The sequence below is a fragment of the Phascolarctos cinereus genome, unplaced genomic scaffold (genome assembly GCF_003287225.1).
Source record: "Phascolarctos cinereus isolate Bilbo 61053 unplaced genomic scaffold, phaCin_HiC Scaffold_4;HRSCAF=312, whole genome shotgun sequence".
Taxonomy (NCBI): Eukaryota; Metazoa; Chordata; class Mammalia; order Diprotodontia; family Phascolarctidae; genus Phascolarctos; species Phascolarctos cinereus.
Genome location: NW_027555847.1, coordinates 657,917,218 through 657,941,591, shown reverse-complemented (window position 1 = coordinate 657,941,591; position 24,374 = coordinate 657,917,218). Strand labels below are relative to the sequence as shown.

Genomic DNA, 24,374 nt, shown 5'->3' with positions numbered 1-24,374 from the left:
TAGCTAAAGTAAACAACATGTCTATAAGTACATACAAAAGAGATACAACATAACATAGATGGAAGGCAGTAGTAGCATGTAGACAGATCTGGAAAGGCTTCTTGTAGAAGGAAACTATTGGCAAAGGACTCTAAGGTAGTGACAGGTGGGAAAGAGGGATGGATTGGAGTCAAAAGAAATAGGTTCAAATCCTGGCTCTCCCACTCATTGCTTGTGTGACCTTGGGCTGGACAATTCACCACTCTCAGCCTCAGTTTCCTCATCTGTAAAGTGAAAAATTGAGCTCTTTGACTTCTCATTCTAAATGATTCTGTGAGGTATTCAACAGAAGAGCACAGGATCAGGAGAAAGGCTTCATACTAAAGGCACCTGAGCCCAAGGTAGGGCAGATTGTCTGGAAGAAGAGCAGGGTTAGTGTGAGAGGGAGAGGAAAAGATAAGGAAACTGAGGCTGGGGAATACATCTTCACACTTTTGAGTCTTGGAAGTGATGCTACTCCAAAATACAGTGAAGTCAAAGGTCAACAGGCAGCTGAACCCCAGTGGAGTGTTTTGGGGTTAAGAATGTAAAGATGGAGGCAATATGCTGAGAAATGACCCACATGCCCACCTTTCCTTTCCCTTTTCCATCTCCCCTCAGAGCTGACAAGCAGAGCCCCACTCCCACCATGATCCTCTGGGGATGGTTCACACTGAAATCAGAGAGATGAGGCTGGAGGCATGATTTTAACACACACTCTAAAAATCCAGTGAAAACTCTCCTACTAAGAAAACCCACAAATGTTGCAGGTTTGGCCAACTGTGCTGTTAATGCCTTGTGGTGCTCACTTGCCCAGGGGCATCCCCTTTGCAGATATCACTTTCCAAGTGACCTGACTCACAACGCCACAGAACACAACCCTGTCCAGGGGCGGGGAGTGATAGGTTAACTGTGATGTAATAAACTGAATATTCAAGTGGATGGAGACCAATACACAAGGTAAGCCAAGGCTCCCCTTCCTTCCGGGAGTGAGTGGGGATTCCCGCTATAACCTGACTGGGATAATAAGAGGTAAGAGGCTGTTGTAGTCTTGGCGTAAGCCCTAAGATACCTTAATTGAGAATAGTAGACTCTCTAGGAAAATGACATGGGAAGGGAGAGGAAAGAGAAAAGAAAAATAGAGGAGAGGGATGTGACAGTTGAGGTCCAGGGTAAGTGTTAGGCACCCTACCCCGGGAGCCAGGACACCTGGGTTCTGGTCCTGGCTCTGACCCCCGAGTCATCCTGCAAACTCAAGCAATCTGTTTGCTCTCTCTGGGACTTGTTTTCCTCTGTAAAATGAAAGATTTGGAATAACGTCTAGAATGTCTGAGGGGGTTGAAATGAATTCTAAGGGTTTTTCAGCCTAAAAGATTCTAAAAGTTAGGACTACGGGTCCTTATGACCATATAAACCCTCAATATCCCTGCTCAGATTCCCATCCAGAAAAGCTCTACCTTTAACTATCCACCCAGATCCTACAGGCAACACCTCCAAACTTTGTGGAAAACTATTACTCATCTCCACCACCACCTCCACCCACTGAGGTTTGTGCAATTCCACTTTTCTAGGTATCACTGTTCTTCAGGGCCCCCCCCTTTTTCTTTTTTTGGCTAGGCAATGGGATTAAGTGACTTGCCCAGGGTCACACACAGCTAGTAAGTGTTATATGTGTCTGAGGTCACATTTGAACTCAAGTCCTCCTGAATCCAGGGCCAGTGCTCTATCCACTTCGCCACCTAGCTTCCCCTCAGGGCCTTTTCTTGACCCTCCTCTCCACCAGCCCAGCTCTCCTCCACCCTCAGCTACCAGGGAGTAGGCCCATCTTTCAAAGGGATCAGAAAGGCCAGGCTAGCTATAAGAGAATGTATACCCTCGGCTCCCTACACTGACCCGGTCTCTCTCTCTCCTCCCTGCCCAGGAGAACTTCGGTTATCATGAGGCTGATCAGGGGGAATCCAGTACTGGAGGTCCTTTTGGGTGCAACCTGTGGGGGACTGCTGGTGCTACTGGTAGGTTGGTCACGAGGTGGCTGGATGCCTTCAGGAAAGCCAACATATAGCCCCAGGACTGAAGACACACTGACTTTTACCTTACAGAACTTCACATGGAAAGCCCAGTTTCCACTTCCCCTGGACAGGGAGCCCACCCAAGTATTCCCCTTCCTTCTCAACCATCCAGACAAGTGCCAAGTTTCAAGAGGGGTGCACTTCTTGCTGATGTTGGTGATGACTCAGCCTCAGGACCAAGTTGTGAGAGATGCCATCCGGTACACATGGGGGAATGAAACCGCCGTACCTGGTGTGACCATCCGTCGCCTCTTCCTAATGGGCTTGTCCTCTTTCTCCTCCTCCTCCCACCACCTGCTAGAAGATGAAAAGCACGGGGATCTACTCCAGGTGGGTTTCCTGGATACCTACCACAACCAGACCCTCAAAACCCTTATGGGACTGGAGTGGGTGGTCCAATACTGCCCCACGACCCATTATGTGCTTAAGGTGAATGGAAATGTCTTCCTGAATCCCAGTCTACTGGTGCAGCAGATACTGAAGGCTGAGCAACAACCCCAGCCAGACTTCATCACTGGCTGTATCTACAGAAACAGAATCCCCATTCGAAGGCAGTCCCATCCTCAGTACATGCCCCTAGACATGTTCTCCCATGCCAGGTACCCACCATACTGCTGCAGCCCTGGTTATGTGCTATCTAGACCCCTGGCCCTTAAGGTTCTCTCCATTGCCCGAAAAGTGCCAGCTGTACACCTGGAAGATGTTTTTGTGGGGTTGTGCCTGCACCAGCTAGGGGTGGAACCCACTCCCAGTCCCCCCAACACCTTCCTGATGTTTGGCCGATTATACAATCGCTGTGACTTCCGTGGCTTTGTCCTCGTCCATCCCTTCAAGCATGAGGAACTTCTTCAGGTCTGGCCTGACTTTCAGAAGGGCAACACCACCTGCCCGTTGGAGTGAAGGGCTACGATGGGAACACTTCTCAACTGGACCCTGATTTCCCTCTTCTTCCAGCAGGCATTTTCTATACTGGAGGGCCCTCCTGATTCCTCCCTACTCTCTGCAAGACAGACTGAACCACCCCACTCCCTACCTTGTTTCCCACAGACCTGAATAGTTCTATTAAAGGTGGTGACCGAAACGCCTTCATCTAGAGGAAAGGACAGAGCGAAGGAGAAAGCATGGGAAGGGAAGAGAGGGGAGAGGGAAGGGAAAGGTCTAGGTTCAAAAGAAAACAGACTGGTATAAAGGGCTCTGACCAATGAGTCAAGGGTCCCGCGTTTGAATCTTAGCCCTGCCAGCAATTCACTGTGCATCATTGGTGGTAATGTCAGTGTCCTGGACCTGTTTCCCCAACTGTAAAATGAGAGTGTTGCACCAAATGCTGCTAAGGCAGCACCTGGCTGGGAACTGATACTTCCAGGCAGTGCCCATTCCCTTACCCCACCAGGGCTGGTAGGATAAAGATAGGACATACTTCATAAAAGTAGTGCCCTCTCTGGCTCCATAGCTGCTTCTTGATGCAATGAAGGCCTTTTTCTAGACTTACAAAAATATTTGCCAGGTAGCTGCTGCAACACCTCCACATTCAACCCAAAACCACCAAACATTGCTCCTGTACCCCACCAAAACCAATGCTTCTCAATAGTCTTAGTCACGTAAATCTGATGGAGCTAGAGAACCAGATGGGTGGGTTCCAAAAAAAATCATTCTGGGAAGGCATTTTGGAGGTACTCTTAAGCCCCCAACTTTCATCTGAACCACAGCCAAAGCCCTGCTTGCTCCAAGCTAGGGTTCCCAGGGTAAGCCTAAGGTGTTGAAAACACTGGATCTGTGGTTGAAAAACCTGCTTGCTTACTCCCTCCATGACCTTGGCCAACTCACTTAGCCCCTCTCTAGGACATCACTCTGCTCATCTGTAAAATCAGTAGATCTAACTCCAATGGTCTCTTTCAAATATAAAAATCCCATGATCCTATGAACTTACAAAACCTTTTGGAGCAGCTAGCTGGCGCAGTGGATAGAGCACCGGCCCTGGATTCAGGAGGACCTAAGTTCAAATCTGGCCTCAGACACATAACACTTACTAGCTGTGTGACCCTGGGCAAGTCACTTAACCCCATTGCCTAAAATAACAACAACAAAAAGTGTCAGACCACAGAATCTTTAAAAAAAAATTTTTTAAAAAAACCTTTCCCAGTGTCTGAAAATCATGCTGTTAAATGTCTGAATTACAACCACAGATTCGGAGGGCCAAGACTTGGGCCATTCACCCCTGGGAGACCAGAGTTGGGAAGACATTGAAATTTCTCCATTACGGGATAGACACATAAAACACACATCCATCAGGGCAGGCCCATTTTCCTTTATTTGTGTAGAGGACCATACATTCGGGTTCCTAGGTTCATCATCTAGGCAACAGAATGTGGTGGGAAAAGTTCTGGAGGTAGATGACCTGGGTTCAAACCCCAGCTCTGTCCTAGTTTGTGCTCCACCTGTGATTTTAGGCAAGTCATAACCTCTCCCAGCCTTAGTCTCCTACAAAATGAGGGTTGAACTGGATTGCATCTAAGGTTACTTCCAGCTCTAAATCAATGACCATATGAACCTCTACTCCCAAGCCATTTTCCCCCCTCTGAACCCCACCAGTCAGAATTAATCACATGACATCATAGCAATGCAAGAGGACATTTACTTAAAACCAAAGATATATAACAGGAGATAAGAATCAAGCAGCAAACCTTCTCACCACCCGTTTCCCAAACTACAACCTCCCAAACTTCAAGGGAATGTAGGTTGTGAGTCCTCCTGTCTCAGCTTCCCTGATGGCTTAACAGCTTGGCACTGTAAGCTAGTTGAACAGGATAAAAGAGGTTTTTGAGTTCGATTTCTGGGCCCTTTCCTGAGCTGTGTATCAGCATGTCACAGCAAACTAGACCCTAAAGGTCTATTAGCAACTTGCCCAGCAACTGAAACTCAGGTTCTGAAAAGAATCACATCTCAGGACAATAGAGATGTGAAGTCTTGAAACTCTGGCCTCTCTGGGCAAGAACCACAGCTGGGAGAATGTCTGCAGTCACTGCTTCCCACCACAGAAGGGGACATGCCTCCTGTTATTAGCCCCCAGAATTAGATGATTCCTGACTCCACATCCATTTTTTTCTCTTCTCTCTTCTGGTGCCCTGCTTGAATATTCCTTCATTCTGTTTCTCGAGAAAGTTTGAGCCCAGCCTCTCACCAAGATGGCTGCAAATTCTCTAACCAGTCGATGTGGGACAGCATCATCTGTCAGGGATATAGATGACAGTGGGGATGTTTTTCCCCACCCAAACATCCCCATTTAATGTACATTCATCTATATTTAGGATGCTGGAATTATCCAGGCATACACTTTAGTCACAAGAAACTTCCTGACCGCACCAACCCCAGACCCCCAACACAAAACTCTAGGACTGGAAATAAGACACAAGGGATTAATGGGGCAGTGTTCAAAACAGCGTAGTCACCTAGAGTGGAGTGTCCACAGATAGTCATTAGCAGCTAGACACACAGAGCAGCCACCATCAATAACAAAATAGGAAAAAAATAACTTCCCATTTTTACAGTGCTTTGTATCACAGAATTATAAAAGCTGACATTTATATAGTGCCTCAAGGTTTGTAAAGCACTTTACAGACAATACTTCATTTGATCCTCCTAACAACCCCGTGAGGTAGGTACAAGAGATTTAAATGATAGACTCACTGAAGCTCAGGGCTTTAGGGTACCTCAAAGGGTGTCTGGTCCAACCCATAGCTGAAGAGGCATCTCCATAAAAACAGCCCAACCAAGTCGTCTGGTCACTGCTTGAAGACCTCCAATGAGGCAAAACTGAAACCTGCCTCTTTTCACCTACTAATTGTTCCTAGCTCTGACCTATGGGGCCAAGTAGTATAAAACCTAATTCACTTTTTTACAAACAGCCCTTCAAAAACTTGCTCTTCCCCCTCCCCCAATCTATTCTAAGCCAAATATACCTAGATGTTCTAGCCAATCTTCACATGGCCACGTCCGGCGCCCTCACCACCCTGGTTACCATCCTCCCAACATACTGTAGTTTCTCAATGTGATTTCCTAACATGTGCATCCCAGAACTAAATTCAGTACCCCAGAGGAGGCCTAACTAGGACAAAATACATAAAATGCTTTCACAAGCATTTCTCAACACCCTTTAAGAGGCTAAAATTTTGTGAAGATGAAGGTCATGGGATCTGAGTTTAATCAGAAGGTCAAGGTGTTCAAGGAAGAAATCAACATGTAGACGGAAGTCCACAAATATGAAGGCAGGGGTTTGGGTTGAAAGGAAAGCTATAAGCCAGAAACTAAACTCCTTGAGAAAAAGCAGGGAATCCACAGCTGGTACAATTATAGCAACAAACATCTGGGCTTGGTCCTAGAAATGGATGTCATGAACTTCAAAGGCTGCAGTGATGGTGGGTGTTCAAGCAGTAATTTGAGGGGAATGAGGAGTTTGATAGTACCAACTCCAGGGAGAGAGAGAGGGAGAGAGAGAGAGAGACAGAAAGAGAGAGAAAGAGAGAAAAGAGGAAAGGGTATGGGAGGGGAGAAGAGAGAGAGAGTGAACAGTGTATGTGTATGCAGGATGCACACGAGTGCACCTGCTAAGAAAAGGAACAAACAACACTGGAAATAGTGGTCAGGGGATAAGGCATCTTTCTGGGAACGGCAGGTTGCCATGAGCGTAAAAATGTAAGACATCCAGGATGAAGGGGGCCCGTTAATGATCTAGATAGAACGTGGGTTCATAACCCTTTTCATCTCACTGTCCTCAGGCCTTTAGTTCCAGAACGAAATAGAATACAGCTTTTATAAATCTTCAATTCAACAGAGGGCAGCTGATGGGCAAAGGGGAGCAGCTGCCTCAGGATAGACACTGGACCAAACCACAGGGTTGGAGACCCTGAATCTCCTGAGGAGTCATAGGGATATATGCTCCTCTTGGGACAGATGCTCCTCTGCCATCTCGGAAACTATTCTGCACCATCTTCCAGTGAATTCAGGCCCTTCAAAGTCTGTAGGACTCACACTGGACACCGGAGAACTTCTTCCAGTCTGGTAACCAAACTGTCCCAGAAATCCTGTCGTGATGAAAGCTGGTGCACACAAGAACTGTCCAGGAGGCTGGACAACAGCCAATAGAACGTAGTACCTGTGGCAGGAACTTCAAGCATTTTGGGGCTTAGTCTCCCACCACAAATTCTGTAATAAAAAAAATTTCTGGGAAATTTCAGAGCCCCCAGGGGCTTTTGAATTTGCAGTTTCTGCAGGACAACTGCTCTGGTTCAATGTCACCTTCTAAGTGAAACTTTCCTTGACCCCCTGTCAGAAATGATCACCTCACCATACCATCCCACAGAGTTATTTTAACTCCCTTTTCTCTACCCAGAAGCCCAAATGCTAATGAAAAGACCAGGACACACAGTGACATCCCAGGCAGCCAGCCAGTTGTGGAATGAGAAGACATCTAGCCTCTGAGTGATCGACTGACCACACAGAACACAGCAGCAAGGAAAGTGGGATTGGGTGATATGTTAACTGTGATGCAATAATTATTAATAAGTATTAAAATGAGGGGAGGGAAGGTAGCAACAGTCAACATGGGAAACCGAGGTCCACCTTCACTTAAGGAATGAGAACCTTGTCTGGGCTGGGGATTCCTGCGGTCACTTGGGTAGGGCAAATATAAGCTGGTAGAAGGCCCCTGTAATCCTGACACTATCCCTGAAAGCTGAGTTTAGGCTGGGAGAAGTCTCCTGTGGAGGGCTGCTGAGAGGAGAGAAAAATCCAGGTTAGGAAGGGAGGCACCTGATGTGGTAGGAAAGGCCCTTGGTTTGGAAGACACAACCAGATTCTAGTTGTGACCCTACCAACTCATTCAGTAGCCTTGGGCAAATCACTGCTCCCTCTCTGAAACTGTTTCTCCATTTGCAAAATGAGGGGGACGGACAAAATGATTTTTAAAATCCTTTCCAGTTCTAAGACTCTCATGGATAAAACCTATGAGAACCTTATCCCGTTTAATGTCCACACGAACCCCCCCCCACCGGCCCCACATCAGCATTGTTTGCTTTACTAGGAGATGCATCTGCTTGCTGTGGGACCCTATGGAATTCTCTTTCACCCATTTTAATCAACTTGAAGGGCACACTAAAGCCCCTCTCCTACCAGTGCCCTATGTGGAGGTCAGCTATAGTGAGAGTCCCTGTTCCTAGTGAGGAGTAAGAAAGAGATCAAGGCTGGGAGAAGAAGACAGGGCCCTACAAAGGACACTCCCACTACAGTTTCACTGACCAATCTCTAGGGCCCCCATCCAAGTTCTTGCCACATTAAGAGGGAGGTGGGCAGACATTCTCCACTATGCCTTTATCTCCCTTGCTGCTCCCAGATTTACATCTTGGAGAGCCAAACAAATTCTCCACAAGAAAACATCTAGCATGGCAGAGGGGATAGGAAGGACTGAGGACAGAAACTGTTTGTAACCTAGGTCCCTAACCCTCATCTGGCCTCTTGCTCCTCCCTGACCAGGACACTACTGGCACCATGAGACTACCATAGGGACACCTGGTACTCAGGGGTTTGTCAGGGGCTGCTCTCGGGGCACTTTTAATATTTCTCCTGGAAGGTTATCCACACATCAATGAGAAGGTCCAGAGGCAGGTTCAGTACCCTGTGGAGAAGGTGCAAGCCCACACCTACCCCTTCCTGTTCAACCATCCAGACAAATGCATGAGAAATCCTGCTGGCCCCTTCCTTTTGATGTTCATGACCAAACCCCAGGAAGCCAGCAGATGCTAGGTCATGCGACGCACGTGGGGCCACAAAGCCATGGTGCCCGAGGTGGACATTCGCCTTGTCTTCCTGGTGGGCCTGCCTCCATTCCTCTTTCCTAGACACCTATGGGATTTGTTGGTAGATGAGAACAGAAAGCACAAAGATCTCCTTCAGGTGGGCTTCCTAGATACATAGCACAATCTGGCTCTTAAGACCCTCATGGAACTGGAATGGGTAGCTCGCTGCCACTATGTGCTCAAGATAGATGGCAATGTCTTTGTGAACCCCAGCTTCCTGTTGCAGCAGGTGCTACCTTCCAAGGGACCCCAGTTCCAGAACTTCATAACAGGACACATAAGAATGTGGAACCCAACAGGACCCCAAGAAGTGAAGAAATAACTGAGGAGGTCAGCCCCCAAACCAAGTACCCTCCCTACTGCAGTGGATTTGGCTATGTGATGCCTAGCGATCTACTCATTAGGGTTTTGGCTGCTGCCCCAAATGTAAATAATATCTACTTGGAAGATGTGTTTGTGGGGCCATGCCTACAACAGCTTGGAGTAGAGCCCTCACACAGCCTTTCTAACTCTTTCCAGCAGTAATGAATTAAATTTCATCAATGTAGCTATTTTCAATTTACTCTTGTCAATGGCTTTCTGCCCCAGGACCTGCTGAGGTACTGGCCTACTACCTTCCAGGAGGCAAGCAATACCTGTTGCCCAGTATTATCTGTATAGCAACCATGATACCCCTCTATCCAGAGGACCCTCAGGGCCAACTCCATGGGTTTCCCACTTACTGTGCTCTCTGGACTAGCATTATAATCATTAAAAGCTGTGACAAAAATGAACTTTCCTCTGGCCATGATCAAAGGACACAGTATGCATTTGATAGGGTATCCCCAAAGTCTTAGTGCAGCTTTAATTAGATTTCAACTTTTATAGCTTAATAGCTCATACACCTTGGAAAAATTACTTAATATTGTAACCAAGGCCTAGTATTAAAGGAATAGTACAGAGCTCCAGGAAGATTGTGATGGGTCTGACGTAAGACCTGGACCTGGGACACTAATCTACTCCTGCAAATTGAGTTCTAGGTCACCCTGGGAGTCCCTAAAGCCACATAAAATCTCATGGTGTCCTCTGTGGTGATCCTCTCAGGAAACATTGCTATATTCCATTTTCTAACCAAGTCACTCCAAGGAGACCTGCTTGTAGGTGACTAAAAAGTACACTTAACTGTCCACCAGGTAAAGGGAACAGGCAAAATATAAGGCATTGTGGTGTAGTGGAAAGAGTGCTGGACTTGGAGTCAGCAGACCTGGGTCAAGTTAAGATACGGCTGCTCACACCACTTAGATGAGCAGTTACCAACTACAATCATTCTGCCAAGATGGAGGAGCACTGTGGTCCTTGCTCTTTGCCCTCTCCTGACCCCCAGGCACTGCCATCTGACCTGGGTCTTGCCATCCCACCTGTAGCCAGGCCCCTGTCATGCAGTTGACCTCTCTCTCCTGTCTACGCCATCTCCCCCCAATCAGAACATGAGCTCCAAGACAACAGGGACTGCATCATTCTTCTATTTGTATCCAGTGTTTGGGAAATAGTCAACATTTAATGTTTTCTCATTCACTCAAGTCACTGCTCCCTTCCTAGGCCTGAAGTTTCTTCACCTGTAAAATGAGGGGGTGAACTATAAGTGACCTTTAAGGTATCTTTTCAACTCTAAACTTAATTATCACCAGGGCTGAGCACTGAGGCAAGGAGGAAGAGATCTATCTGAAACCTGATGAAAAAAAGGTCAAGATTTCTGAACCAAGTCCAGCCCTGGGCCCATCGAGACAGCTACAGATAGTTCTGCTCAGGTTCAGGCCTCCCCACTGACTTTCGAGAGCCATGTGCTATCAACAAGCATTTATCAGTCTACTGTAAGCAACTATTTCCAAGAATACTACATGTCAGACAATGTAACTGGAAAGTTAAAATGCACTGAACTTCTTGGCCAAAGACTTGGGTACAGTCTTGACTCTTCAACTTAACTGCCTAAAACTTTGGACAAATCACTTCAAACACCTCACCTCACAGATGAGGCCCAAAGAAGTAGATTAGATGACCCCAGAGATCCCTTCCAGTCATATCAGTCGTGGCATTATAAACACAAAATAAGTATTACTTACCAAGTCTGCTTTTCTGTTAAATTTCTGGCGAAAGGAAAACTGCTACACGAGGCACCACACCTGACCTTTGAGCTGTGGCTACTTCCTAGTATAAAACCAGTTATAATTTCCAGGAATTTGGACAATTCTTTTACATACTGATGTTCCTGTTGGACCTAAGTTTTTTCTCTCTCTCCAGGCTCTCATTGCTGATTTCTGGCGCTGAAGTTCCCCAGACCATGGCTATGCCCTTCTTCATTCCTATCTACTGCCCTGTCCTGTGATGAACATCCTAGCCTTGGACTTGAATTCCACCTCCTTACCCTTGGCCAAATCAATTCCATGAGGATCACAGGATGGAGATCTTGAAGGGACCTTAGAGATCACCTAGTCCAATGTCTTCATTTTACAATGAGGAAACTTAGACTCAGAATGTTATTTGCTCAAGGTCACAGTGATTGTAAAATAGCAGAGGCAAAATTCAAACCCAAGTCTTCTGACTCCAGTGCTCCATTCCAACATACCACACTACCTCTGATCTCACTTAGTCCTACCCTCTCATTTTTGTATGTTTAACTGAGGCCTAGAGGGGTAGAATGACTTTCCCAAGGCCATATAGGTTGTATGAGAGCAGGGATTCAGTTCCTAGATAGAGGAGCAATACAAACCTATCACTGATAAGTTACTATTTCAGAAACAGCTTCTCCAGACAAACAAGAATGCCATTAAGCAAGTGCATCCAAGGTTCTCAGCACTGGAAGAGACCTCAGAGGCCATTCTAGTCTGATACATAACTGAACAAGAATCCCTTCTACGACACACCCAAGTGATCATCCAGTCTCTACTTCAAACCTCAGCTGAAAAACAAACTATCTGCCAAGGAGCTCTTATTGGTAAGAAGTCTTTCTTGACATCAAAGCTAAATTTGCCCCTTTTGTTCACTGCTCCTAGTTTTGTCCTCTGGGGCAAAAGAAACCAAGACTTCTCCTTCTTCCACATGACAGCCCTTCAGATATTTGGAAATGGACATCATGATCCCACGTTTCCTCTAGACCCAACATCCCCAATTCCTTTAACTGACCTTTCTTTCAAGACCCTTTGGCATCCTATCATCATCCCCCTCCTCTCCAGCTTATCAATGTTCTCCTTAAACTATGGTACCCTGAAGAAAATGTTGTCACAGAGGAACTAACCTCACTCTTGGCCTGGATACCACTTCTCTCAATGCAGACTAAGATTACAACTAGTCTACAAAGCACTGACTTGTACTGAGCTTGCAGTCCACTAAAATCTCCAACTGTAAGTTTAGAGTGAGGGAGATGGCCTGAGCTGATTCCCCTCTCGTCATCCTCTGGCTATGAGGAAGGGTTACTTGACCCAGTCCAAGCATAGGCCTTCACCCTGGCCTAAACTGAAGTACTTAAAGGAAAACCCCAGGGCCTGGCATTTAGACCCCTTCATGACTATTTAAATCCACATTATTCAATCATTCCTCCCACTCCAACATACTTGGTTACAAGACACCTTGGCAGGGGCAAGGCAAGGCAGTCTTAGAGAGGCAGCCTCAAGACTCTAGTCAAAGCAAGGAGAGATGCCAAGCAAAATGGCTGGTCCTCCAATAGTCTTCTGTTCTTAAGCTGCCTCCAGAGCAGCTGCAAACACCAACCCCTAAGCTAAAGGAAATGCAGGCTCTGCCAAAACAATAGCTCTGTGCTTCTGGGCCTTCTCAAGGATCCTAGCCTAGCCCACATATGCATAGAAAAATCTAACACCCCTTCCCCCATGGAGAAAGCTTTCCCCACCTTACCTTCCTCAGTCTATCTTGATGGTGTCCCTCTACCTCCTGCCCCTCTATTTTTGGGGGGATATTTAATGGCTCTTCATGGACAGGAAGACTTTACCTACCAAGGGTGCTTATTTCCAAAAGCTCAGGGAATTAAGAAGTCCCAAGAAAATCCTGCCCCTCCAACCTGTCTTTCCCCACCTGCCTCCCTGTACCTGCTCTCTCCCTGGCTTTGGACCAGTTAAGGTGGCAGCTTTTCCAGGGTTGGTGGGACAGACACGCAGGCCAGACATCGGCCCAAAGAGTTTTCTTTATCTTTATTTGTCTACATTCAGCTTAATTCAGATGTCCTGCCTGAATGACCCAGACATACAAAAAAAAAAAAAACCCACTCTTTCCCACTGGTTTTTAAAATAAAATCTTCACTTATAAAACTGAAACACTAAAGCATTAAAATACAGAAAGCTTGTTTAACTCACTTCACAAAAGCATTAACAGATGATGTATCCCTCACGTAACTATTTAAAGACGAACTTAGTTAACACTAACACCAATGTTAAATAGACGAAGGGATACTGAGTTGTATTAACTCAAAAACTCTATTCAGACAAAGTTGTAATGGTAACTAACAAACCATTAAATACACAGATGTCCCAAACACAGCTAAGTATGGAATTACAGGGAGATGCCACCATCAGAGTAGCCGCCTGCATATCACACAGAACACGGCAACATGGAACCTGGGGGGAAGGGTTGACATGTTAACTGTGATGCAATAAAACTGAATATTCAAATGGGGGGGGCGAGTGCAGAAGGTAACAAAACTTCACCCCTGGGGAGTAAAGGTAGTTTATCTATACTGGTAATTCATGCTGTGATCATTTCTGCCATAGCCACCTTGCGAAGACTGGTAGGAACTGGGAGGCCCACTGTAATTCTGGCCTGAGCCTGGGGAGTTGTAATTGGACTGTGAAGAGTAGCCACCTAGGGAGAGTAGGGACAGAAAATATAAGTTGGGGTTAGGATGAGAAGGTTGCAGCTATGCCCTCTCTCCCACCGCCCTTTCCAAGACCCCAATCCCAGGCGGAACAGACACCAACCTTGTTTGCCTTGGTAGGAGGAGCCACCACCAGAGCTGCCTCCATAGCCGCCATGTGACCCTGTGTTATAGGACGATCCACCTGACCCGTAGCTGTTCCCACCACCACCTCGGCCCCCGCTGCCACTGTAATCTGGAGTGGGGGGCAGAACAAAGTACTGTTAACTTCCCCTCAACAGAACCTAGTAATGGAAGCCCTGATCCCTATCGAGGAAGGCACAAAGACATCAGAAGATGAAGAAGCCTGGAGCTCCACAGCGTACACCAAGGACCAGGCTTTACACCTGCTGACAGATCAACTACACTTCTAAAAGGGGGTGGGGGGTGGCTGATGTTTAAGTGATGCTTTGCTATGGCTACACTAAGCTGACAAAAGTCCCTGCCTACCCAATCTCCCTTCAATGACATCAGTCCAGGGACCAAGCTGCTCTCATTTAAAAAAAAAATTCCACAGATCAGTTCTGTCGAATATCTTACTTACACCATTAACCCAAGCTTTGTTTCTGGGACAGTTCCCCTTGACAATTTCTCTCAGGTTTCCCATCCTTCTACTCCCCTCTAGTGCAGTTTCTTAAAAGGCCAGCATTTATGCCAGCCATTTCACTGTTTCAGGAAAAATCCACAGATGTTACTCCTGTACCCAGGACAACTGATCCATTCATCTAAGCCTATGCAGAAGGCCAAGGAAAAAAAACACAATCGTGGCTCACTGATCGGTGAGAACTACTCAGTTCCACTAAATAAACTACTCAGGTTCAATTTGGGAGGATAATAAATCACTACGAGGAACAAGGAAGCCATATTGTTAAGGACTGATCACTATTTTGACACGTTTTCTTTTTTAGTCAATAGCTATGAGCATTCAGGAAAGTCATTTATCTCATGGCAAGGCATGACCCTAAACCACCCAGGGCCAGCAGGAAGCTCAAGGCACAGAGTTTCTAGATATAGAGTGGTGTGGAATTCATCTGGGACCCAGCTATGCAACAGGGTTGAGCTTAAGTAAAACAGTCAGGAAATTAGGTACTAGGGAATTAAATTTGAGAGTTTAATAAAAGTCCTGCAAAATCTTAAGTATCTCTTTTCTACTACCACTTGATGCCCCACCTCCATAAGATCTTACCAGCTGTTGATCAGAGCAGTGCTGAGGCAGAGGAGGCCTGAGCTTGTAGCCCAACATGCCAACTTGCCTTCACCAGCTGACAGATTAGAAGCAACTTCAGTGTTTCCATGGGGTTTGCTACCCCACCCAACGCCCTGTTTTCAATAGAGGTGCTATGAGGACATGGGTCACCCAAAGCCAACTCACTGAATTTGCTCTCGTAGTTATAGTCTGATCCACCTCCACCACCTGGGGAGTTGTAGGAATTCGAATAGGAGGAGTAGTTGCCTTGTCCATGATTATAGCCCTTTTGTTTGCCTTGAGGTGGGCCATAATTGCTGTACTGGTTTTGGCTGTATGACGATTGTTGTTGGCCTTGGTGAGACTGGTACCCTGAACCATAAGAAGGCTTCTGCTGGCCCCCATGCTGCTGCTTCTTCCCGCCGTGCTTTGGGGGCACTGGTGAATTGTAGTTGTCGCCTTGGTAGTAGGACCCATAGCCAGAAGAGCCGCCTCCACCGCCACCCCCGCCTCCACCAGCATTCCCAGAATGCCCACCGTTGCTGTAGAACTGACCTAAATGGAAGGGATGGCATCAGTTAGGGAGTGGAAAAGGGAAGATTCCAGATTCAAGAAAGTAAAAATAACTCACGTTAAATCCCCCTTTGAGGGTATACCTGACATCTACTTCCCTTAGGACTCCTACTCCATGTATTCACAAAAGCTTATGCTATGGTTTTAAGGACCTATTCTGAGGTCCAGAGAAATCTGAGCAGTCACCCATCTCATTCAAGAAGAAAAGCGGTCTGGGTTTGCTCTCAAATCCTCTTTTCTGCTGATGTTAAGAACTAATCCTCCTTCAGGAGATGCTCAGGTGTAAGCAGGGAAGATGTTAGCTCTTGCAGTGGCTATTAATGTTTTTAAGATCGTAGATGGGCTGGTTTAGCTGATGACTTATGACCGTTTAACAAACCCAGACCTCCCCAAAGCTCCCCAGAAAAGCAAGGCTGAGGCAGCATGGCATGACAGAAAGCCAGTCTGGATCTCAGGTCTCCCCGATTCCCAGGCTTGCCTCTCACACACACTGCCTATTACCAAGGCAAGTCAATAAAACCCTTAATGCCCCCAGGCAACTGGCGAAAGCCATCAAGTTTCAGATAATTTGCCAATCTGCATCAGTGAAGGGAGTTTCTACACTGGGAGTTCCCTACACTGATGAAATCACAGTCAAACCACTTCCTTCCCCCACCGGCCACACCCCCACCCCCAAAAGAAAGGAAAAGAAAAGCAAGGCTGACTTTAACCCCAGGCTCTTGAGGAGAAGCAGTCAGTCTGGGACTGTTATATGGAAACCTCTCTGTCCACCCCTGTACTTCACTGTGACAAGGCCAGCACAGGCCCATGCTCATCTCCCTGGAAGGACAGGCAAGTCTTCATTACAGTCACAAACCTCCTTTGACCAGGGGCAGTATCAGCAAGAAGGAATGCCTGGATTGAAGCTGCCAAATCAGACAATTATTCTGAGATTGCCTGCTGGTTAGAAGGCCCCAAATGCAGACTTGGCAAAATAAACTGTTTCATCACAGGATCATTCCCAGCAAAATGACCAGTTACCCCTTACAAGTGGAGATGTGCCCCTCAGGCTCATCCCAGAAACCCACAGTGCAAGAGAGCTAGTAAGGCCAGAATATACACTTAGTACTACTAAGGCTAAAAGGCAAGCATTGCTTCTGCCAGATATCCCCAAGACAGGGGACCAAGGAAGTGCCCCTACCCTGACCAGGCAGGTCTTTCCCATGGGTCACTAGCACCATGCTTGGGAGCCAGGTTTAGCGCTCAGCTCTGGGTCACAGCCCCAGAGAGGCAGGAACATGCAGTGGGATTGCAAAGCATGGGATGGATGTAGCTGCCACATTCTCAGGAACTGAAGGTGAGACTGTGACCTCCATCAGCCCTCCACATCTGGCTCTGGGACATAATGATCCCTTTCTTTAACAAAATGCAACACCAAGTACCTACTATATATGTAAGGCATGGTGCAAGGTGCTCTTCAGTTTAGATACCTCATGTAGTTTTTTCCTCTGGCATGCCCAAGTACCTCAGGGCTTCATACAACCGAGACTACTTAAAGTTAGTCTCGTATGTGAACCACTTCAGGCTTTTCAATAGCAGGTATGTGGATGGGAAGGGACAGGTAGGTGTAGGGGTGGGGGGGGGGTGTATGTGTGTGTGCAGACATGTTCATGGTTTGGGTCAATTCTATTTGTCCAGAAGTCAGTCAGTTCAAGCCCCCAAACCTAAGTGACATGTAGGGGGATGAGGGGTACAGAGAATGACATTTTCCAATTCACTCCAGTAACCCCAAGCAGAAAGCAGAGCACCTAAGCTCCCTGTGAGTGGGCACGCCCATGGACTGCTTTCCTTGACAAGATGGCATTGACTTTGTCAGCAGGTAACTGGAACAGAAAGGTAAGTACCAGCCTCCATGTTGCCTAGCCTGTGGCAAAGGATCGGAACGGTGAACGATACTACCAGCACAGCTTGGCCTTCACATCCTAATTATTAGGTATTCATTTCATGGCCTTTTGTTATTGGACTAATGGAATTGAGCCTTCATCCCACCCCATCCCCCACCAACCCACTCTCACTGAGGCCTGGGCAGCTTGAGGAACAATTAGATCAAGCTCATTTTCAAGTAACAAAGCCAAAACGCCAAGAAAGGAGACACATCCAACAAGGCAGCAAAGCAAACATGCAATGCTCAGTGAGGAGATTGTGGAGAGATGGGGAAAGCAGAAATTTCTCCTTCAGGAAGATCACAAACAAATATTTTCATGACCTCCCCAAATCTAAGTTTTCAAGAAGAAGGGTTTAATAACATCAGCACTAAGCTTAACATACACTTGAACACCTATGTTCAGTTCAGTCTCTTCCCTCAATTAAGAACATGAATGAAGACACCAAAGTATCCAATGATTTACTTTAACATGTATTGATTTAAAAAAAAAAAAAGGGAGGGGGGTGGCAGTTCTCCACCTCATTCAGGACAACATCTATTCCCTGGTATAAAAAGACATTATTCTCAAACAATAACTTTCTAAAAAAAATACATCATGCATTAAAAGTTTTAAAAAGTATTCACTGAATGTTTCAAACCTCTTTGAACAAGTGGTGAGTAATCATTTTGACCAGTTTCTGTGTCTGAACAAACTCAAAATCTTGCAAGTCAATGCAAAGATGCAGGCTTTGTGCGATAAGAACCGCTGACCAAAACAAGACAGAAGAGGACCATACAAATTTAAAACATAGTATTACAGCAAGAATAAAGGGCCATACACTTACAAGTGAAAGAGAATCTAGTTGGAATGACCAAATGACTCCACATACCTCTGTATTAGAAGTCATGATAAGCTTCCAGGTCTTGGCCAAAAGTCAGTTATAGCAAAAGTCCCAGCAACACAAATCCCTGCTGCTGGTTTGCTAACCAATGTCAAGTGCTTAAGGCCCTTTATACTTGATTATAAAAAAAGCCCATAAAAAATCTGAATCCATGCATTTTCAGCTGTGATCAGGACTTGCAAAATTTTACATCAACTCCTTAATGCCTGGATATTTATTGTACCAGTATTGGAAGCACAGTTACAATTCCTTTGAAAGTACACTAACTAGCTATCAGCCACAATTAATCCCATCCCTCAAGCAATAACCCACCAGTGTGTTACAAAAGGATGGAGAAGTTAACTTAGCACATCTTACGATTCCACATACAATTTAACATTGTGCATGCTTAAAAAAGAGTCGGGCTGCACTAGATTCAGACACGGTGAAGTCTTTCTTATTACCGTCAAAGGTATCAACCAGGTTTGGGAGTTTGTTAAAAGGTTTAAAATTCATACAAAACCTGCTGTAAATTAAGACAAAGGTAGATTAAAATGCTTCTGTATCTGTCCCTTAAATAAAGTAATGCTTTCCATAAAAAGCAAAGGTGGGCTTTTGCCTTTATGCTGAACAAAGCTGGCTCTAGAATTTTGTGCAACTTGGCACAAAAACATTCTCTGAAAATTACTTTCCGCTTATTGTGAACATCAATACGACCAAGTTCAAAGGCAAATCACAATAAAAACTGCCACTGTCTTAAGTTCTGCAGGCTAAGAGTTTCAGACAAGCTGCGGTGAAAAGCCACGGTTGAGAAACCCAGTGAAGCACAGGGACACAGCACGGACACTTTGGGTTTTGGAGTTCGAGAAAATTGGAGTAAAAAGCTGTTTTTTGTGCAATACTTTTAGATGATCTAGGAAGACCCAAAATCATGATAGCCGTAGCAGTCTGTGAAAAAGTCACCTACAAAAGGGGGAGACAGAGCAGAGAAAAAAAATTAGAATTGTTTTGAAGATGGCACAGAGCGCCACATATGAAACTCATGTTTTAGATTTCTCTGCTCCTGTAACCCCCCAATGAAGGCTTCTTCTGAATACAAATAGCTGGGCATTGTCAGGAAAGCATATTCACAAGAGTGGTGTATTGCTTCACATGGCTTAAAGCAGAGAAATTTAAAATATTTACATATTAAAAAGGAATTGTCAAGTCACATGGGTTTTGTACTTTAACGGTTAAACAATATTAATCTCTTGCTCAACAACCTGTCCCATCTGCCAAAAAAGGGCTGTGCTACTAAGTCTTAGGTACAAACAGGCCAGGTTTCAACTGTTCTAAGGCAAGTAGTGTTTGTGGGTTTCTTTTTCATTTTAAATTGATAGAACACAAACTAACACTTACTATATCCTGCTGTTGCAGAATTGCCACCGTAGCCATAGCTTCCATAGCCAGCGCCTAGAACAGGACAGAGTAAAATTACTCGACTGTTGGTTGGGCCCTCAGTAAGGGCAACCAGGAGGGACGGCTTCTCTTCACAGCTTTCAAATTAACCTCTGGGAAGACTTTAATAGGGGACACTGGTGACAAATACTCATTTGTAGATTTCAAATTCCACATTTTAAACAATTCAAAGTCTTACAAAACAAATTTAGAAACAGAGAGTGGAAGAAAATCTGCACTCGTACCAGCATTCATGTAGCCACCATGATTGGCACCACCAAATCCACCTCGGCCTCTACCCCGACCTCGGATGTTCCCACCTCTACCTCGACCACGAATATTTGGGGGAGGGGGAACCTCATTGTGCATAGGGCCTCCCATTCCAAATCCTGGGTTGTGCTGCTATAAGAGAGAATTAGAAAACACAGACTGGTTAAACTCACACAAATAATTTATGAGATTTCAATAGTAGCTCATGCAGTATATTCTTTCTATATTCCCTCAGAGAAACATAAGGGCAACTTGAAATTAAGATTAATTAATCTACACTATTATTTCCTGTATAGGACAGAGGGCAAAACACTGGATTTGGAGTAAGGAAGTCCTGGGTTCAAAATCTTGCCTTAACGACTGGCTATGTGACCCTAGACAAGTCACTAAACCTAATACTCAAGCCCCGCCTTCACCATAAAGCAAGGATGACAGTAGTAGCAACTGCCTTTACTAGGGTGTTGAAAATACTAAATGAGAGAATGAAAACCTCCTCGCACTGTACTAGCACTGTCTATCAAAGGTACCCACCTTTGCAGCAAACTTCGGTCCCCCTCTCACAGGTACTGGTGCTCTCTTCTTCTTATTGGGCTCCAAGGCAACAGGAGCATCAGGGAACAGCTTTTCTAATGCAGTGAGAGCAGCAAATGCCTTTGCCACCTTTTTATTTGAACCAGCTCCTTGAAACTTCTGCCCATCAACTTCAACCTATGAGAGGACAAGTGCATGGGAGGATCATGAAATCAATATGATCAGTCAGAGAAAGCAACAGTTTTTTCGGTGCCTGATCAAGAACTAAGTCATCTCAGGAAAAATTCTAGCCCCCAGGGTACCAATGGTACTTAAAACATTTTAATACATTAAGCGTATTTTCAGGTACATACATATTGAGAAGTATAACTGACTCCATTTAGTCCCAATGAAATAAGGATAACTTAAAAGCATCCTTTTGGGGGCACACGTCCCACTCACCTCCATAACAAAGCGTTTATCATGACTGCCACCAGTCTCAGAGATAAGCTCATACTTGAGGCCACGCCTCTTCTCATTGAGTTCCATGACAGGATTCTTGCCATGTTTGGTCAAGATTGGACCCTGTTGTTTTACATTCTAAAAAGAAAATGCAAATCCCAATTAGAACTTCAGACATTTTCTATGCCTCATTCTCATTTTCTAGGCAAGCGATCAGTTCCTACCCTGCTGCCACCCCCAGCACAGCTTACCCAGGATCTCAGACCAGGCAGACAATTTTTTAAAAATCTGTTAATTACTTGCATTCCTATTCAACACTGCTCTTCAAATAGGGTATGTTAACTACATGTGATCTGTCAACATGACTTAGGCCAATTACATTCAAGGTGTCTGTCTTAAGTGCTCCCATGGTCCAGGACCTTAACATCAGCCTAACCATTTACTTCCTGTCATCTTTTCTCCTAAGCATCCACATTCACCAAAAATACTAAATATAAATTTAAAAGACTTCTCTAAAATTAGCCACAAAACTGTTAACAATGCACATTTGTTTCTCAGTACTTTAAAGGTTAAACAGCAGTTTTTTTACAACCACCCTGTAAAAGAAGCTCAGTACAATCCCCATTTGTATTACTACCATTATTATCAATTATTACTAATATTACTATTCCCATTTCCTAGATGAGGAAAAAGGCTCAGGTGGGTTAAGTGACTTGCCCCAAATCACAGAGTTACAATGTACAAGACCTAGGATTCCAACCTAGACGTTTCCAGACTCCACACCTAGTCAGGGTGCTTTCTACACCAAGTCCAAATGAGTGGCAGCCTTGCTGCACATAGGGAAACACTGACAGACAATCAGGTGCCCAGCTGGCCCCTTAGTCACTATAAGCTGTATGGGCCATGTCTTTGTCCAGGGCTCTGATTCAGGGCAGACTTTTTCAGACATGGGACCAAAGGGGAATGGCAGTCAGAGCTTCAGAAGTCCATGGCTTTTAAGTATTCAACTTCCTAGGGAAAAGCCTAGACAGAAAGGACTGTTCCCATCTCTTGGCTGACAAGTCAATGAGAAGCCAGGTAATGAGCTCCACAGCTTTCATGGCCAGAGCCCCTCTAGGAGCTCACCTCCGACGTCTGGTCTGGAGAAGGAAAAGCAGCACTGGGGGTAGCAACAGTTTCCACTACAGGTGGAGGAGCAACAACCACAGGCTTCTGTTCTGTTTCCTCAGCAGAGTCCTCCCCTTTATTTGATTCTTTACCTTCTGCTCCTGTAGGCAGACCCATGTCTTGTAACACCTGTACAGGAAAGAAGAACCCCCACCAATGACTGTCAACAAATGTTCCTACAAGAAGCAATCTTTGTTCCTATGTTCAAAAATGCAGACATTTCAGTGCTATTTAGGCTTTTCAAAGCTCGTGTTTTTCCACATTCAACAGTCATAGTATCAATATTCAAGCAGAGCTGAACATGGACTGGACTTGATTTGCTATGATGTCAATAAAACCAGAAACTGCAAATTACAGGCCATGCTTACCTTTACAGCCACGTGCAACTTGGCAGTCTTTTTGGATGGTCCAGAAGCCTCAAATGAACTTCCATCCACTTCAACAGACATAGTAAAGATGGGAGCATGCACTGGGCCAGTTTGGGAGACCAGTTTATACTGCAGCCCAGGTTTCAGCTGATTCAATCTCATCAGTGCATTCATAGCTTGTGGAGGTTCTGTCTTCTCCTCTTAAAATAGGAACACAGATATTTTTCTTTTTAGGAATCTGACAGGTCAGCTTACTTACCATTACCAACTGACCTAACAACATATGTACCATTTTCTAAATTAAGAAAAAATTATTCTTAGTTCTTTCTGCTCTTCATTACCACAGAATATGTTCCCAGAAAAACTAAAATTTTCAACTTTCTCATTGATTTCTAACTGCTCCATCTGGTAGGAGTTCAGTACCTTTTTTCTGAATCTTCTTTTTCTTCTTGCTAGGAGATTTTTCTTCTCCATCCTCCTCCATGGGACGTTTCATTGGGGTAATGGCATAGGTGGTACTTGGAGGGATCTGGACTGTAAGAGCAAATACAGAAAAAAGATGAAGGCTGAAAACCAAGATTGAGAAGTGAGTGGTTAGCAACATGACAATTCAAGCCAAACACTAGAATTTGGGGTTGGATACTTACTAGTATAGTCAACTGGGTTTTCGTTCTTTGGTTTCTTGGGCATCTTAGAAGGGAGAGGGTCCATACCAAGAACTTTGTGAAGCTGGCCAAAAGCAGCAAGTCGCAGAGCATGCTAAAATGGGAAGAGGAGTTTTACTTGTCTACCCTACATTGACTGCAATTATGGTGTGTGCTCACTACTACTCATGAGGGATCTCTGACCCTCCCAACCCCAAAAGTTGGGTGTCAGTAATGACTTCTCCCCCACAACAGCAAGGTGGCCCCCAACAAGCCTGGATTCAATCCTGACTGTTAGGGCCCCGAACCTTGCTGTGGTGGAAGATCAGCCTGTGACCATCCCCCTTGCCCTCTTGTTGGTACAGGGGTTCCCAAACTAGGGCCCATATGCCACACGAAGCTATGTTATATCTATGCAGGGAAACAAGCCCTACTAGCAGCAAAAATAACAGAAAAAATTGCCCCTTGACCTCGGTGTCCAAAACAGCACTCGAGCATAACTGGGGATAGAAAACAACTACGTATGGCACCATGGGGAAAAAGAAAACCAGATTGGGGTCCCCTGTATTAGTATAGGATCCATTTACCTTTGGTCCCATATCTGACTAAGTTTCAAAGAGCTACACTAAAAATACCCAGTAACAGAACTGGAGGCCAGTTATTAAAGACTGGGTAAGGGATCACATTTGTAATGGAGATAACTATACCTGAGCACTCTGTGTGATATCTTCCCGTTGCTGTCTGTCTAGATGCCCAATAGCATCAGTGGCTTCTTTTTCACAAGGGTCATAAATGCCAGAACCATCTGAAGGCAGGAAACAAGGAAGATATGCAGAGGATTATCTTTAGCATCTCTGAAGAGGTGGTGTTGGTAGAGGGAATCAGGTGCTTCCCCTCCCGCCCCATCCACACCCAGCTCTGGAAACACACTGAGCGAGGTGACCCACTCAGCGTCCAGCCCTTTTAAGAAATAATCCACATGTATTTCAGAGCATGTAAGTCACGTGGGAGTGGGTCACCACTGCCCTTGAATCGGTCCGCTAAAGCACTGATTTCACAGCTGCGGATTCCGGCACAGGGCTGGATATGATGGTGCAAGAGGGTAGTCACATGCTTATACCCTAAGTAGTGGACAAGGTAC

The 24,374-nt window shown here is 45.4% G+C and overlaps 2 protein-coding genes across 5 annotated transcripts in view; one reads left to right on the top strand and one right to left on the bottom strand.

The window, feature by feature from the left end:
- The first annotated feature begins 973 nt into the window (after positions 1-973).
- Positions 974-2,987, top strand: LOC110214440 (beta-1,3-galactosyltransferase 2-like). The gene is made up of 2 exons (XM_020995378.2): positions 974-1,050; positions 1,940-2,987. The coding sequence occupies exon 2, from the start codon at positions 1,956-1,958 to the stop codon at positions 2,985-2,987; it is 1,032 nt and encodes a 343-aa protein (XP_020851037.1). The 5' UTR covers positions 974-1,050; positions 1,940-1,955.
- Positions 2,988-4,701: 1,714 nt separating this feature from the next.
- The window catches only part of ILF3 (interleukin enhancer binding factor 3), a 32,868-nt gene continuing 13,195 nt past the window's right edge, over positions 4,702-24,374 (bottom strand). For 2 of the 4 annotated variants that reach the window (XM_020995407.2, XM_020995406.2), the window contains 13 exons: positions 23,941-24,038; positions 23,237-23,348; positions 23,013-23,123; positions 22,590-22,789; positions 22,180-22,350; positions 21,055-21,192; positions 20,614-20,790; positions 20,058-20,214; positions 19,774-19,827; positions 15,205-15,573; positions 13,897-14,028; positions 13,694-13,780; positions 4,702-5,312 (listed from right to left, as the gene is read on the bottom strand). In XM_020995407.2, the coding sequence (XP_020851066.1) occupies positions 5,104-5,312; positions 13,694-13,780; positions 13,897-14,028; positions 15,205-15,573; positions 19,774-19,827; positions 20,058-20,214; positions 20,614-20,790; positions 21,055-21,192; positions 22,180-22,350; positions 22,590-22,789; positions 23,013-23,123; positions 23,237-23,348; positions 23,941-24,038 (2,015 nt within the window). In that variant the 3' untranslated portion in view covers positions 4,702-5,103. Of the gene's footprint in view, positions 5,313-13,693; positions 13,781-13,896; positions 14,029-15,204; positions 15,574-17,847; positions 19,339-19,773; positions 19,828-20,057; positions 20,215-20,613; positions 20,791-21,054; positions 21,193-22,179; positions 22,351-22,589; positions 22,790-23,012; positions 23,124-23,236; positions 23,349-23,940; positions 24,039-24,374 lie in introns of those variants that run through there. The other 2 variants (XM_020995408.2, XM_020995409.2) reach the window with 2 other exon arrangements.